Source organism: Chrysochloris asiatica, unplaced genomic scaffold (genome assembly GCF_000296735.1).
Source record: "Chrysochloris asiatica unplaced genomic scaffold, ChrAsi1.0 scaffold00015, whole genome shotgun sequence".
Classification (NCBI taxonomy): domain Eukaryota; kingdom Metazoa; phylum Chordata; class Mammalia; order Afrosoricida; family Chrysochloridae; genus Chrysochloris; species Chrysochloris asiatica.
Window position 1 is genome coordinate 5,358,025 of NW_006408533.1, and position 16,892 is coordinate 5,374,916.

The 16,892-nt window shown below is 39.4% G+C and overlaps 1 protein-coding gene across 1 annotated transcript in view; it reads right to left on the reverse strand.

Annotated features, from left to right (window-relative positions):
• CHST9 (carbohydrate (N-acetylgalactosamine 4-0) sulfotransferase 9) overlaps positions 1 to 16,892 on the reverse strand; it is a 393,728-nt gene that overhangs the window by 40,161 nt on the left and 336,675 nt on the right. Inside the window, exon 4 of the mRNA XM_006835039.1 lies at positions 1,981 to 2,018. Within this exon, the coding sequence (XP_006835102.1) occupies positions 1,981 to 2,018 (38 nt within the window). The remainder of the gene's footprint in view (positions 1 to 1,980; positions 2,019 to 16,892) is intronic.

The following is a 16,892-nucleotide window of genomic DNA, read 5'->3' on the forward strand; positions in this document are numbered from 1 at the left end:
TTAGTTCCCCCAGCTTGAGAAATGCTGAGCGTGTTCTTCCTTTTTGGTTTTCTGACTCCAGATCTTTGCACATTTTGTTGTAATATTTGACTTTATATCTTCTCAAGCTGACCATTGAAATTTTTGGTTCAGCTCTTGTACCTCCTCATTTTTTCCATTTGCTTTAGCATCTCTATGTCAGTGTCTCTTCTGACATCCATTTTGATTCTTTGCTTATTTCTTGTCTTAATGACTTTTGCTTTCTTGCTGTATGCATCATCCCACACTCTTCTGGTCTTTGGTCTTCAGTGTTTAATGGATCAAATATTTTCTTCAAATGATCTCTAAATTTAGTTTGGATATATTCAAGGTCATATTTTGGCTCTCATGTACTTGTTTTCATTTTCTCCAGCTTCAGTTTGAATTTGTATATGAGCAATTGATGATCTGGTCCACAATCTGCCCCTGACCTTGTTTTGACTGATGATATAGAGTTTTTCCATTGTCTCTTTCCACAGATATAATCAATTTGACATCTGTGTATCCCATCTGGTGAGATCCATGTGTATATTCGTTTCTTATGCTGTCTAAAGAAGGTATTTGAAATGAAGAAATCATTGATTTTTCAGAATTCTATCATGTATTCTCCAGTATCATTTCTATCACCAAGGCCATATTTTCCAACTACTGATCATTCCATTCCCCTTTGTTCCCAACTTTGCATTCCAATCATCTGTCAGTTTGTCATACTGTGGTGGCTTGTGAGTTGCTATGATTCTGAAAGCTATGCCACAGGTATTTTAAATACTAGGAGGGTCACTCATGGTGGACAGGTTTCAGATGAGCTTCCAAACAAAGACAGACTAGGAAGAAGGAGTGACGAACTACTTCTGAATCTTTAGTCATTGGAAACCTTATGAATAGCAGAGAAACACTGTCAGATACAGTGCAGGAAAATGAGCCCCTCAGGTTGGAAGGCACTCAAAATACGACTGGGGAAGAGCTGCCTCCTCTAAGTAGAGTTGATTGTGATGACACGAATGGAGTAAAAACCTGTGGGAGTAAAGCCCGCAGGACCTTCTTTTGCTAATGGGGCACAACTCAAAATGAAGAGGAACAGCTGTAAATATCCATTAATAATCGGAACATGGAATGTATGAAATATGAATCTAGGAAAACTGGAAATTGTTAAAAATGAAATGGAACACATAAACATCAATATCTTAGGCATTAGTGAACTGAAATGGACTGGTATTGGCCATTTTGAATCTGACAACCACATGGTTTACTATGCCGGAAATGATAAATTGAGGAGACACTAGATAGACGGGATCTATTGAAAGAGTAAGTGTGGATCATGTCATTGATTTGTACGGATGACTGAGTATTACAAACAGCATAATCAGTTAAATAAAATGACACTATCTTCTGTAATTATAAATATAAATATAAACAAGATTATAGGCTGGATAGCAAAGTAATGGAACTGACAGGAAGGCGTTAAGTTGCTTGTGAGTAGAAATGAAAGATCATAATGAAAAGTTTCCACTACTTGGGGTTCAGCTCTTACTGTGTGGGAAGGAATGACTTCATTCCTTCCCACAGCTATGAGCATTAACATTGAGGAAAATTACAGAGGAGAGTCACCTCAGTTAAGAGGAAACTGGATAAAGTACCCATCTGCAGCCATGACAGTTTCACTGCAGAGGCCATGATATGGCCAGAGGGATGCTTACAAGTCAGGACATACAGGTTTCGCGTCTCTGCTGTTTCCATACTTGGGCTAAGTGAAGTGGAGGGTAGGAATGGGAAGGGGAGAGACCATGAAAATGAACATTCATCCACATGCCACCAATTTATTTGTTCTTAGAGCCAACAACATGTATATTGTTCACATTCACTTACTAGCATTGCCCTTTGCTTCATTGTATTTACAGATGCTTAATTATTAACATCTGAAGCAAAATTCTATATGAAAGTTTTTGAAAAGTGCGGACATACCTGGTTGATGATGTGTTCTGGGTTTTTATGTCTAGTCACTGAAAGAGAAAGCAAAAAACGAAATTTAACATTAAAGTATGAGAATGAGCAAAATACAGCACCGATCCTGCTCTGTTCTCAAACACCAATAATTGTCATGGGCTCTCTGGGAAAAGATTTGTATTACAAAATAGACACTTTCAGTCACTCTAATAATTGGAATTTAAAAACAAAACAAAACCTAAACAAACCACATTAAACAAAGATAACAGAAAATGGAACAGAAATCTAGGAAATGTGATATCAGAAGAATGTATTAAAGTTTGGCAGAAAAACGGTGAAGAGATGAAAAGGACTGCAGAGAAATTCGAACAACAGCCTGTTACAGGTTTCTAAACAACAACCACTAGTTCAAGTATAACACTAACATTGGGCTCAGGGAACCTTGAGGACTGGAAAAGGAGGCTTGGAGGTGGCAGTTGACAGATGTGCTACTTCGCTGTTGTTTTTTAAAACTTTTTACAGTGGATTGAGTGAAGGTCATCAGTTTTACATTCCACAAATTATATACTTTACCTCATTGTTGTTGCTGTTGTTAAGTACTGTGGAGTCAGTTCCAACTCATAGTGACCCTGCACAGGGTTTCCTAGGCTGCAAATCTTTACCAGAGCAGAAAGCCTCATTTTCTACTGCAGAACAGCTGGTAGTTTCGAACTGCCGACTTTGCGATTAGCAGCCCGATTCATAACCACTATGCTACCAGCGCTCCTTTATTATATGGTTGCAATGCCCTATATGCACCAACAGTTAACAGCATTTACCTCCATTCACTTTAACACTGTATTCCTCCCTGCATTTCCCACCACTCCCATCATCCTCCCTCCAGTTGCTTGCCCCGTCACCCATGTCAACGTGTGTCTACCCTCTAGATCATGAATCATTTCCTTCTCCTTCCAAAGCCATTATTGATTGTTTCTTTTGTCAAGAACTCCCCCCCCCTTTTTTTTTAATGTATAAAACAAACAAAAAACCATGCAGGTATATGTAATCATGTAAACAACCAAAGGACACATTCTGGAGGCCAGCCTCCTGGCCTTTCTCTTTCCATCAGACGTGCTACTTTTTAAACTTTCCTCACCTGTGAAGATGATGAAAACATCATTATTTGTTTGTTGTGATGTCACTGCTAGATATAAAGTAAAAGCCAACCATTTTATAAATAGTATCTGGGTCGAAGTCATGCATGAAAAGCAACAGAGAGGCATAGGATAAAGTTTCTAAAATAATAAACCTCAGACCTAAAGAGAAGGTAATAAAATCCTTAATAGTTGTTAAGTGCCGTTGAGTTGGTTCCGACCCATAGCAACCCTGTACAGGGTTTCCAAGGAGCAGCTGGTGATCTTGAACCACCAACCTTGCAGGTCAAACCAACATTGCAGTCCAGGATTAACCCACAGCACCACACCAGGACTGCAACATCCTGAGTGATAATATATCAATCACCAGCAAGCCACTAGGAAAGCTAGTAAAGAAGAACTGTTGTGGCACCAGTTGTAATGTGGTTGCAAATGCCTCAGAGTGACACCAATACGAGTACCAGTACCAGTAGCCTTCAAGTCATTTCCACTACACGTGATTCCATCCATGTACATGGCATACATTGAAATGCACTCCATAAGATTTTCAGTGACTGATGTTTTGGAAGCAGATTGCCAGGTCTTTACATTTTAGTTAACATACCCTTTTCTGTTATTTTAAAATTGAACTTATTTAGATAAATGCAGATCCGTAAGAAATAATACAGAGATCTCACGTACACTTTATCCAATTTTCTCCAATGATAACTTCTTGCAAAATTATAGTACAGTAGTATCACAACCAGAACATTGACATGATAGAACCAAGATGCGGAACATTCCATTATCAGAAGGATCTCTTACATTGCCCTTTAAAAGCATACCTTTCCCCAACCCTTACCTCCTCCTAAGCCCTGATCATCACTAATTTGTTCTCTATATTTATCATTTTGTCATTTCAAGAATACCATATAAATGGAATCATATGTTATGTGACCTTTGGAAATCAGCTTTTTTCACTCTATAGATTTTTCTGGAGATCCATTCAGCTTGTGGGCACCAGTAGTCAGTTCTTTTTATTGCTGAGTACTAGGCCATGGTATGGCTATATCAGTTTGGTTAGTCATTCAACCACTGAAGGACATCTGGGTTATTTCTATGTTTTGTCTATTTGAATAAATAAAGCTGATATAAACATGAATGTACAGATTTTTGTGTGAACTTTTAATCTTTTCATCTCTGGGGTAGTGGCCAGGAGTGTAATTGATGGGTCATATGGTAAATCCAAACCAAATCCACTCATAGCAGCGAACGTTTTATAAGGTTTCTGAGGCTATAAATCTCTACGGGAACAGAAAGCCTTCTCTTTTCCCCTGTGGAGCAGCTGGTGAATTCAAATTGCTGCCTTGGGGTTAGCAAGCCAATGGTTAACCCACGGCATCACCAAGTCATATGGTACATATATACTTATTTGTTGACGTAACTGTCTAATTATTTCCCCCAAAAGTTGTGTAACAAATAAGCGATAGTTGTTAGTTAATAAATCAATTGGAGCAAGTACATTTTGAAGTTTTGCTAAGGGTCCAGTAGTGGGCTAGGTCTATGCAGAATACAGTAGAGGCATAAGGGGCATAGAAAAAAATGGGTAACTGTGGACAATTCAGTCACGCCATTGTCATAACCTGGGGCCAATTGGCATCTTTAGATAATAAGAACCAGTTTATCAATGAAAAAAATCTCAATAACCAATCAAATGCACAATCATACATATTTTAATATTTAGAGTCCCTTGATCAGACTATGCAGACTATTTAAAGAAGAGGCAATACAGATTATGGGAACAGTTAGGTCATTTGATCATCTATTTTCAATTTTGACTCTTCAAGAAAATGATAATTGAGTAAAATTTGAAGGATGGTAAAGAAGTTACTTTAGTCAAGAAGACTAAGAAGGGCATTCAGGATGAAGGAATAAACAGCGTGAGCAAAGGCTTTGTGGCTGGAGGGAGGATAGTGAGTCCAAGGCACTGAAAGGAGTCAGAGTGGCTGGAAGGAAAAATGGAGGGGTGCACGGTGCAGGCAGGAAACACACACACAAGTACGTCTCCATTTTCAGGAGATTTATGAGCAGAAGAGCAGTGGAAAGCCAGCTTCCAATGGGATTTAGGCAGGGGTGCGGGCAGGGAAGCTGGAATGGCATGGCAGATTTGCATTTTGAAAGGACCTCTTAGACTGGAGGCGATGACAGAGACAACAGCAACACTACAAAAACTTACTTTTGTTTCCTTTGAGACCAAAGTAAATCTTAAGGAATTCTCCAAGAAAATAAGAGCCAGTCTAATAGCCCTAATTTAATAATGTAGCAGTTTACTAGACTCTAGAAAACAGTGCAGATGAAAATCTGGTTCCCAATGATAGTTCTGCATTTCCCAGATTTTGGGTCAGTTACTAACTGGAGTACTGTTGTGGTGCTGCAGGATAAGCATTGGACTGTTAATCATAAGGTCAGCAGTTCAAACCCATCAGCTGCTCCTTGAAAACCCTATGAAGGGTCACTATGAGTCGGAACTGACTCAACGACATTTAACAACAACAATTTGATAGTCTGGCCCATTTGTCCATCTGTGATAAAGAGTTAACAATATCTATCTCTCTACAGATTTTGAGGGCTCGATTGAAATCAATAGAAATTTTTCAGACAAAGAATGATAGACTGGCATTCCTAGATTGGCAGGTGAGAATAGGGTCTGTTTGGGTAAATTGTGAGAAGTTGAGTGGAGGTTTCACTGTTTCCTCTCTTATTCTCTCCAAATCCCTTACTACAGCATACACACCTTGGACCATCTGCTCATTGCACATGTCTCCAACCTTACCTTGCTGTCTCTTCCCTTTCCCTCCCTAACTTCCAATCAGTTGGGTCTCATGTTCATTTCTGGTCCATTTTAACATCTGGTCCTTTGCACACACCTATCTCCCCCATTTTGCAGATCTGGCTCTTCTGTATTTTGTAGAACTTTGTGGTAGCATAGTGGTTGTGAGTCGGGCTGCTAACTTCAAGGTCAGCAGTTCAAAACTACCAGTTGTTCTTCTGTGGAAGAAAGATATGGCTTTCTGCTCCTGTAAAGATTTACAGTCTCAGAAACCCTATCCAGGGTCACTATGAGTTGGAACTGACTCCACGGCACATAAACAACAACAACAAACAAGTTTAATATTCAGATCTCAAAGTCTCTTCCTTAATCATCCCTATCCTCTTGTGATTCTTTTAGTTCGGCTGTTGTTGGTGAGAATACACACAGCAGAATATGCAGCAATTCAACAATTTCAATATGTACAGTTCAGTAAGTGACATTCATTACATTTTTCAAGTTTTCCTTTTGTGACTCTTGATCTCGGTTCATCATTTGCTTGTCTCATAGCACTTGTCACAACTTGTAATTATTTTATTTATATGTCTGTTTGCTTCTTTGCTTATCTTCTATTTTATAATTGAAAGTCTCTAAGTACGTCCTTCGTACTTCTTGTTGTATCCTCAGCACCCAGACCAGTGTTGGCACATTTGAGGTGTTCAATACATATTTATTGAATGATTGTAACACTTTTTGTGTCTGGAGACACGTATTGGCCTCCAAGGGCAGCTGCTTCTGGATCAGAGTCTTTCATGAAAGGAAAGGTCCATGGGTTATAAAATCTTCAGAAGGACTTCTTGCGATCTGTAATTAACTAACTATTGATGAACTGTGGGCTATAACAACTACATGGTCTTGTGAAACCAACCCTTTTTGTATTGGCTCCCAGTTGTTTTTCCAAGAATTTAAAAAATATCTTAAAAATGATTATGTCAAAATTTCTTTGATCAGTTTTGTATAATAGCTGTATCATCAAAGTTCTGAATCAGGAGCACAGAAATGTTTGAAATGGTGGGAATTGAAGTGATGAACTAAGAGTTAATTCCAGAAAACTCAAAAGATCATGATTTATACTTTGATCCTGAAGATCAACAGTATTATAGTTCAAATCTACCCAAATGGTCACCATTTTGTTTCACTCAATTGTTGTTGCTGGTTAGCATTAAGCTGGCGCCAACTTATGGTGATAGCATCCATATACAACAGACTAAAACACTGTCCCCACCCCTGTCATTGTGATGATCACTGGTACACTCAAACCCGTTGCTGTGGTCACTTTCCAACCTAAGGGACTCATCTTCCAGCACTATTTGGGATGATGTTCTGTGTGATACACAGAGTTTCCACTGGTTAACTTTTGGAGGTAAATTGCAGCCTCACCAGGCCTTTCTTTGTGGTCTGATTTAGTCTGGAAGCATTGCTAAAACCTGTCCAGAATAAGTGACTGCTGATATTTCAAATACTGGAGACATAGCTTACAGCATCATAGAAACATGTAAGCTACCACAGTATGACAATGGGTGGCGGTTCTCTAAACCACAGTTTGCTAAACTCAGGGTTCTTGTCTCCTCTACAGTGGATAGAGACTTTTAAAAATTTCATTGAGCAGTATGTGTAATTTGGGGACCATGGGTGGTGACAAGCGGGGCAGAACCTGAGAGCCCAACTTACATATAGGAATCCAAGACACAAACTGTTGCTGAGTCGTGGGATGAAAACATAGGCTAGATATGAGTTTTCTTGTCAAAAGATCAGAGTGAGTCCAGGCTTCGTGGTGGCTTTCTAAATAGGGAAGAATCAGGTAAATGCTGGTGATGAAAGCAGCAGGGAACATATGTCGGCTCTGGAGGGAGTTAGGCACAGTCACATGTGATTCAACATGCTAGGAGCCCAGTAGCTGGGGGACCCTAAAGATAAGGTAAGAGCTGATTAAAAAAGTTACAGTGCAGTCTTCCAATTACAAAGGTCAGGCAAAATCAGGAGCCAGGAAGACCATTTCTGGGAGTTTTAGCGATCTAAATATGAGAAAAAAATACTTTCCCCTTGAGCTGTTAAAACTCTAATATGTTACAATATATAATTATACAATGATTTTGGGAACTTAGTGATGATGATTCCGGCTAATGATCTCATTTTTCTTCTCTTGCTTGTGGATGGTCTTAGTCAGATGGACATGTAAATGTTCCCTGGTTGGTTCCAGAAGAAAGGTGGGAATCCCACTGAAGGAATACCTAAGTCATCCCCAAATTGATTCTAATCATAGTTGAGAAAGAGGAATGAAAAGTAGGGGGCTACATTTTAGCTGCATAAGCCTTTGCTAATAAAAGATTAAGGAGTCTGTGGTTTAGCATCTTTTAATTATTTTTCCGAACGTCTTGAATATACAATGTTTGAAATCTCTGGTTGGAACAACATTATTTTGCTCAGAGGTTTGTGGACTTTGCATACTGATTCTTTCCTGTTTCCAAGTACATTTGCTTTTAGGCTATTTTTATTCACTTTAAAGGAATTTTAATAACTTTCTGTTGACAGCATGGACAGCTGGTCTTAAGAATTAAAGAAAATTCACTTGCTGACTGAGGAAGGAAGTGACATCAATGAGCTTCTAAAGTCAGCCCAGAGGGGGAAATTGGCTTGTGAGAGAGTAGCCTTTCATTGCACTGTATTTATGGAGCAATGCCTTGAGATGCAAATTGCTGTATCAATCAAACCTTGGGTGCCTACCTCAAACCAACTTAGTGCAAAGCAGAGAAACAATGCCCTGAAACACTGAGAAGAAAAAGGATGAGGGTGCAGGAAGCCAGGGGCTAAGTGAATTACTGGCAGCTAAGCATTCCCTCTACCACCGATGCCTCATTCTCTGTCAAGCCTCAGTTTCTTTGTCTAGAAAATGATTTGATGTAAACTGTTGGTGGAAGTCATTCTGTGTCTGTGACAGATGGCTAATAAGGCCATGTGCTAGTATATAGAGTTGAGACATGTTATCTCACTACTTTTGTTTCCAGAAGAGTTATAGATTGCGTTTCAGCCCCTACCGAGAGCTATCTAGAAACAGGGATCTTCAGATGTTTCAGAAAACGATCACCTTTATTTCTTGGTATTTTTAAAATCTGTATTCATTGTTTATAACTTTATTGCAGAACGTCAGGTAGTGAATCTAGGCTTTAAATAACAATAATCGCATAACATTGATTACTGTCATAATAATTGTTTTTGTTAAGTGCTATCAAGTCCATTCCAACTCATAGCAACCCTGTTTAGGATTTCTGAGGAGTGGCTGGTGGGTTTGAACTGCTGACTTTGTGGTTCACAGTGGTGTTGAATTCTCACCACTGTCAGAATTTCTCTGGAGCACCACTTCGCCATTTTTCAGGGATGGCTGTGGTGTGAGTGGTTTGTGCATATGCACATTTGTGTGTCATGTGAGCACATGTGTATGTATATGTGCATATCCACACCACTTTGTGAAAGAGGTGTGGTGTTGTAGGGTAAGTACTGGACTGCTAACTGTAAGGTTGGCAGTTCAAACCCACCAGTTGCTCCTTGGAAACCCTGTATAGGATAGGATCCCTATGAGTCTGAACCTATATGAAGGCACTTAACAACAACAAAAACAACAATAACAAGTTATCTTTTATGATTCTGAGGTGAAAAATTAAATTGCTGATTATTTCTTACTTCATTCCAAAATGGTTTTGTGACTAAAGAGACGGTTCATTATGGGGTCGGAACTGACTCTACAGTACTTAGTAACAAAGCAAAAATAGGGATGGTCAGACAGTTATATAATTAGACTGTTACATACTTTGAGTTTGAATTAATAATCTGGAGTCAAAGGGAATTAATTCAGTTCAGTGTCCTGGTGTGGTACTGTAGGATAAACACTGGACTACTAACTACAATGTGGTCGGTAGTTCAGACCCACCAGCTACTCCTCTAAAACTCTGTGTTGTAGTTGTTAAATGTCTACTGTTCAGGGTGTCCAAGGAACAGCTGGTGGGCTTAACCATCAACCTTGTCATTAGTTCATTTGAACCATAAGATCAGTGGTTCAAATTCACCAGCTGATCCTTGGAAACCCTACACAGGGTCACTATGAGTCCGGAAACCATTTGACAGTACATAACAAACAATGAGTTGGAGCTCACTCGGCGGCACCTAACAACAAGAGACAGATGCATTAACACTTGCTTCTTTCTCTTGTCTACAAATGTATTTTGAGTGTTCAGTTCAGTTTTCAAACGTTTATGAACTTAAATATGTAACTTGAACCACTCAGAAAATATCGCTTTGGTAAAGGATCTCACAACGGTAGACTTCAAACCACAGGATTTTCAGATTGACCTCAAGACTGGAGATTTTTGGATCCTGCAGAAATACTTTACACCAAAACCCAAACCCACGCTGTGGAGCTGATGTCAATTCATAGTGGAGGTAGAGGACAGAGTAGAGCTGCCCCACCTGGTTTCTAAGGCTGCAGTCTTTATGGAGAAGTCCTGGTGTGGCCCTGTAGGATAAGCACCAGACTGCTAACTGAAAGGCTGGTGATTCAAATCCATCAGATGCTCCTTGAAAACCCTATACAGAGTCACTATGAGTTGGAACTGACTCAATGGCACACACAACAACAACAACAACAATCTTTATGGAAGGAACCCAGGGTGGGGTGGGGTGAGCGAAGGGTTGAGTGTTCAGCTGCTAACTGAAAGGTCAGCATCTCTGTGGAAGAGAAGATCTGGTGATCTGTTCCCATAAAGCTTATAGCCTAGGAAACACTATGGGAAGTTCTACTTCGTCCTACAGGCTCACTATGTGTTTCAATTGTCTTGATGGCACCGAACAACAACAGCAATCTTTAAGAAGCAGACTGTCCAACTTTCTCCCATGGAGTGACTGGTGGGTTCAATTGCTGATATTTGGATTAGCAACTGAGCCCTTAGTGACTATGCCACCAGAGCACCTCAGCAATACTTTAACAGGTGTTTATTCTGAATAAAAGAATATGCTAAGTGCTCTGGAGGTATGTTCTGGAAGAAGTGCAGCCAGAGTGCTCCTTGGAGGCCAAGATGGCTAAGCTTCGTCTCTCATACTTTGGACATATTGTCCGAGGGAACAATCGTTGGAGAAGGATGTCATGCTGGGTAAGGTGGAGGGTCGGAGAAAAAGAGGAAGACCTCTAACGAGATGAATTGGCCAGGTGGCATCATTGATGGACTCAAGTGTGGCAGCGGTAGTGAGGTTGGCCCAGGATCGGACATTGTTTCGTTCTGCTGTGCATGGGGTCTCTATGAGTCGGTTCCGACTCGATGGCACCTGACAACAACAACAACAAATGCGTCAAGTCAGTTCTGACTCATAGTGATCTTGTATATAGGGTTTCCCAGGAGCAGCTGGTGGGTTTGAACTGCCAACCTTGTGGTTCATAGTTCAGTGTTGATCCTACAGTACCACACCTGAAGTCCACCCTATGGGGCATTCTACTCTGTCCTTTAGGGTTGAAATGAGTCAGAATTGACATGACAACAGGTTTGGTTTAATGATGCAGATGGGACGGAAACCTCAGTTGAACCTTGGTTAAGTTTAAAATACCTGTAAGACATCGTGGAGGAGGCAGATACTGACTCAGGAAAGTGGTTAGAGGAAAATATCAGGTAGTTTTCTACAAAGAGGTACCCAGAAACTACAGGATGAAAACCTCTCATAATAAATATAAGAGGGAAATAAGCATCAAGATTAGAACTTTGGGCCACAGTTGCATCTTATTTATGATTTAAAAAAAATTCCATTATTTGTTTCATTGCAGTCTGGAACCAAACTTGCAATATCTCCAAGATATGGCTATACACAAAATCAATTTTATCAACAAACGTCAGCAATGGAAGCTGGAAGATGAAACTATAAAAACATAAGTTTTAAATGGCACTAAAAATCAATCATAAAACGTTCAGGACAAATTAGAAAAAAAAAATATATGTCCAACATACTTATGTACTTAAAACTATAGAACCTTGTTGAGTGTAATCAAAGGAGAAGGATCAGCACTAGACTGCGACTACCACAAGGTGGTTCTCAGAAATCTATACGAGGTCGCTATGAGTTGAATCTCACTCAATGGCAGCGCTTAATAATAACAACATGTCTTTGTCAGTGGTTCCTCTGCATAATCAGGAAATAGATGTGTGGCATGTGGCAAGTCTCTCATTCAGGTAGCAGATATCAAATGTAAACACTCTGAAGTGTCTCTAAGTCACACCATTTTCTCAGTATTAATCTATCAATGATTTTCAATTGTTGGTTATCTGCACAACCCCAACCTCTTCTCTTTTTTGCATTTTGGGTGGCTTTTTTGGGGAGCATTGCTCATTTGTTTGCTTATTTCCCATTTGGAAAGTACTAAGTATGCTGGACAGTGAATAAGGAAGACTGTAGAAGAATTGATGCTTTTGAGTTATGGTGTTGGAGGAGAATATTGAAAGTGTCATGGGTTGCCAAAAAAAACAACAGATCTGTGTTAGAAGAAGTGCAGCCAGAGTGCTCCTTGGAGGCCAGGATGGCCAAACTTTGTCTGTCATACTTCGGACATAATGTCAGGAGGGATCAATTGCTGGAGATAGATATCATGTTTTGGAATGTGGAGGGTCAGAGAAAAAGAGGAAGACCCCCAGAGAGATGGACTGGCAAAGTGGCAGCATCAATGGGCTCAAGTGTTACAACAATTGTGAGGTTGGTCCAGAATCGGGTGGTGTTTTGTTCTGTTGTGCACAGAGTCCCAGTGAGTCAGTACCGACTCAATGGCACCTAACAACAACAACAACAACAAGTATGCTGGGCAAAAATCCAAGAAGCTGGACTGTATGAAGATGAACACAACATCAGGACTGGAAGAAGTTATTAGCAACCTGAAAACTGCAGATGATGCAACTCTCCTTGCTGAAAAGTGAAGAGGACTTGAAATACTTGTGCATGTTGATGCAAATCAATGGCTACAGCCTCCAGTACACCTCCAAACAAAGAATTACAAAGAGAATTACAAAGAAAACAAAAATATTCACAATAAGCAACATGATAAACAGAGAGAATACTGAAGTTGTCAAGAGTTCCATTTGACTTGGGATTCACAATCAATATCCATGGAGAATCAGTTTCAAAAAAACGCAAAACAAAAACCCAGCAAAACTTGTACTTGGGCAAATCTGCTGCAAAATACCTTTTTAAAATGTTAAAAAGCAGAGATGTCACTTTGAGAACTAGGGTGTGCCTGACCCAAATATGATACTTTCAATTGCCTCATATGCACGCCAAAGCTGAACAGTGAATGAGGAAACAGAAAAGAACTGCTACTTTTGAATTATGATGCTGCCAAAAAAAATTTAGTAAATCTGTCTTAGAAGAAGTACAACCAGGATGCTCCTTAGAAATGAGGAGAGTGAGACTTGATCTCATGCACTTTGTATATGTCATCAGGAGGACAAAGTCCCAGGAGAAGTGTATCAAGCTTAGTAGAGTAGAGAGTCAGCGTAAAAGAGGAAGATTCTTAGGGAGATGGACGCAAACACAGCAGTGATTGTGAGGATGGCACAGGGCACCACGGTGCTTCTGTTGTGCATGTTGTTGTTGTCAAGTACTGTCAAGTTGATTCCGACCCATAGCGACCCTGTATAGGGTTTCCAAGGAGCAGCAGGTGAGCTTGAACTGCTGAACTTGCAGTTCAAACGGCTTTGCAGTCTGACACATTAACTCACAGCGCCACACCAGGACTCCCTGTTGTACATAGGGTCTGCTAAAAGTCCGAACTGACTCAATGACACCTAACAATAAAGAATAAGTATAGTCCAATTCCTCTCCAGGGATCTACAAATTTTGGAGGGCATATGTGTCAGGAAATCAATTCTGTAGTGTGACTCTATTAGTTTTTCACATTTTTTCTTTTTTACATCCAAGAAAGGGTAGAAACAGCAAAGTTGAGTGTGCTATATGATTGCACCACAGAGAAGTTCTGGTGTGGCTCTGTAGGAAAAGCACTCAAATGCAAGGATGGCAGTTCAAACCCACCAGTGGCTCCTTGGAAACACTATACGGAATAAATATGAGTCAGAACCTACTTGTAGTTAAGTGCCATTGAGTAGGTTCCGACCCTACTAGATGGTGTTTAACAACAACAACATAGAGAATCCTTCTTGGTCAGACTCCCATTTATTAGGACCATTAGAATTAATTAGGAGGAAATCACAGAATATTTTATTGAAATTAAAACTGATTTCTAGTTTGTTGTTCTTTATATATAAAAAAAGTATATGTGTTTTGAAATTCACCTTTTCTTGTTACTTAGCAGGAAAATGTTTTGATTTTGTTCTGATTCAAATTGTAATAGAACAATTGTCTTTTTCCTTTGTCCTCCCATTTGGAAAATCTATTACCTCCAGTCAGATTTAGTTGTTGGTATAAAAGTAATAACTTGAACAAGAAACTTTAGCCCATAAAACCCTGAACCTTTTTATACATGAATTGCTATATGGTCTTCTATTTAAAAACCTTCCAGTATTCTCTTTTTCTTCCTTGAGTGAGCAGAGAATATAAACCTTGAGGATTTTATGGTATAGACAAATGAAACTAATGCCACTAGAGTGCTGCAGTGATTGTTTATGACAGTGTAATTATCCATTTAAACACACCTCGTGTAATAAATCTAGTTCTGGTGTAACACTGTGGGTTAACGCGCTGGACTGCAAAGGTGATTTGAACTGTAAGGTCAGCAGTTCAAGCTCACCAGTGGCTCCTCAGAAACCCTATACAGGGTCGCTATGTGTCGGAACTGACTCGACGGCACTTAACAACAACAACAGTGTAATAAATAAGGAGCTTTAGTAGCGTAGTGGTTATGAGTCAGGCTACTAACCTCAAAGGTCAGCAGTTTGAAACTACCAGCCGTTCCACTGAAGAAAGATGAGTCTTTCTGCTCCCAAAAAGATTTATAGCCTCAGAAACTCTGTACAGGATCGCCATGAGTTGGAACCAACTCCACCGCACACAACCACCACCACCAATGTAATAAACAAGAAGTTAGATGACAATTCATCTCTTCCAACGGTCTGGTTGACTCTGTCTTTTCTATTCATCCTTAAGTTAGTGTCATTATTATTATTACTATTATTTTTGTAGTTTGAATCATTAACCAGCTTAATTGAAGCAGAAAATGTTTCTATCTCACTTCTTATAAAGGATGTTTGTTCTTAATCCTCTATTGTTGTTGTTAAATGTCGTCGAGTCGAGTCAGTTCCGACCCATAGCGACTCTGTATAGGGTTTCTGAGGAGCAGCTAGCTGGTAAGCTTGAACCACCGACCTTGCAGTTCAAACGGCTTTACAGTCTGGTGCATTAACCCAAAGCGCCACACCAGGGCTCCAATCCTCTATTAGTAAGTATTAAGTAAAAAAACTTGTCATAATAGCACACTGCTGACTTTTTATTTAAATAAACATTGCTTCCTCTGTAAGATACTGACAGTGGGGAAGGGCCATTTTAGAAATCATCCTGCGAACACAGCTTTCCATTATAAACTGCTACCAATGGTTTCTTCCACACACAATGGAGATGATGAAACTGACATTAGTTTTACTGTTTAATTACTATTATTATTTTAAACGTTTTTCTTGTGAATTGAGTGATAGTTACATGGGAGAACATCAGTTTTACACCATCGTTTCACTGAAATGATTACAATCTCCTCCATGAATCATTATACTCAACAGTATTTGAAACCTATCCACCATGGGTGACCCTGCTGGTTATTTTCTTCTATTCCCTCTGTTGTTGTTGTTGTTTTGGGGTGGGGTGGGGTACTGGGAGCGATTTGAATGTAGAAAACAGCTTAACTTCTGTTGCTTGACACAGTTCCAACAGATAGAGAGATTATCATGCAAGGCAGATAACTCTCAGAAGTCGCTTTCTATCTTCTCTTTAGGGTAACTTTGAATTTACTTGTAAAAATATATAATATGGCCATATTCACAGCCTTTCACTATGAGTTCTACAAACCTTAGGAAAAACTGGCTTAGCAATAATTGCTTTCAGCTTCCATGGACTAAATACAAAGGAAATTGTATGTGCCACTCCCATTCACAGAAAACCTAAGTACAAAGTAACTGCATTTGTGAGACCACAAAAGCAGGTAGCAAATTAAAGTCAAGCTGACCTACCCCTATAGACCTCACCACAATCAGTCACCAGCCAGAATTCACAAACCCCTACATACAAGGACCTGCTAAATAAGCAGAAAATAATGAACTTAAGTGAAGGGTACTTTTAACCTGATAATCTACATTTCCTGCAGCAATTAGCCAGGTTGGGCTTTATGCCACATAGTTTCCAAGCAAATTAATGAATACTTTAGAAAAATAAATAAGTAGATGTTAGTAATACTTTTTATTATGAAAATAATAGTACATTATGTAGGATAGAAGATTGATAATTAGTTACTAGAAATAATAAGGTAGTGCGAGCATTGATAATTAATAGAAACTTATGTTACTAAGAAAATGTAATCAGGAGACTGATAAGTAGAAATGATTTGTGTAAAGTCTGACTTAATCTTTTAGTAGAGACAAGAAGAAACAATTTACCACATACTCGGAAAGGAGATGAAAGTCAGTTTGAACATCACAGAAATATTTTTGTCAAAGTTGTCTAATGACCAGGTGCAAGAATGTTGTGATAAACTGTGTAATGATTTAAGAAAAGATCAAAGTGTCAATTCATTATGTACTGTGTAGTTTTATGTATAAAAATAAAGACTTGCTGAGCTGCGCCAGAACAACAGGCAGACAGAGAAAGAGAACCTCTCGATTGCTTTCATTTTCGCTGACTCTGCGTTTCCTCTCGTGTCCCATAACCGCGCGTGAGTTGGACTCCGCAGGGGTGGATGTACACAAAAACACTCAGGAATATATAAT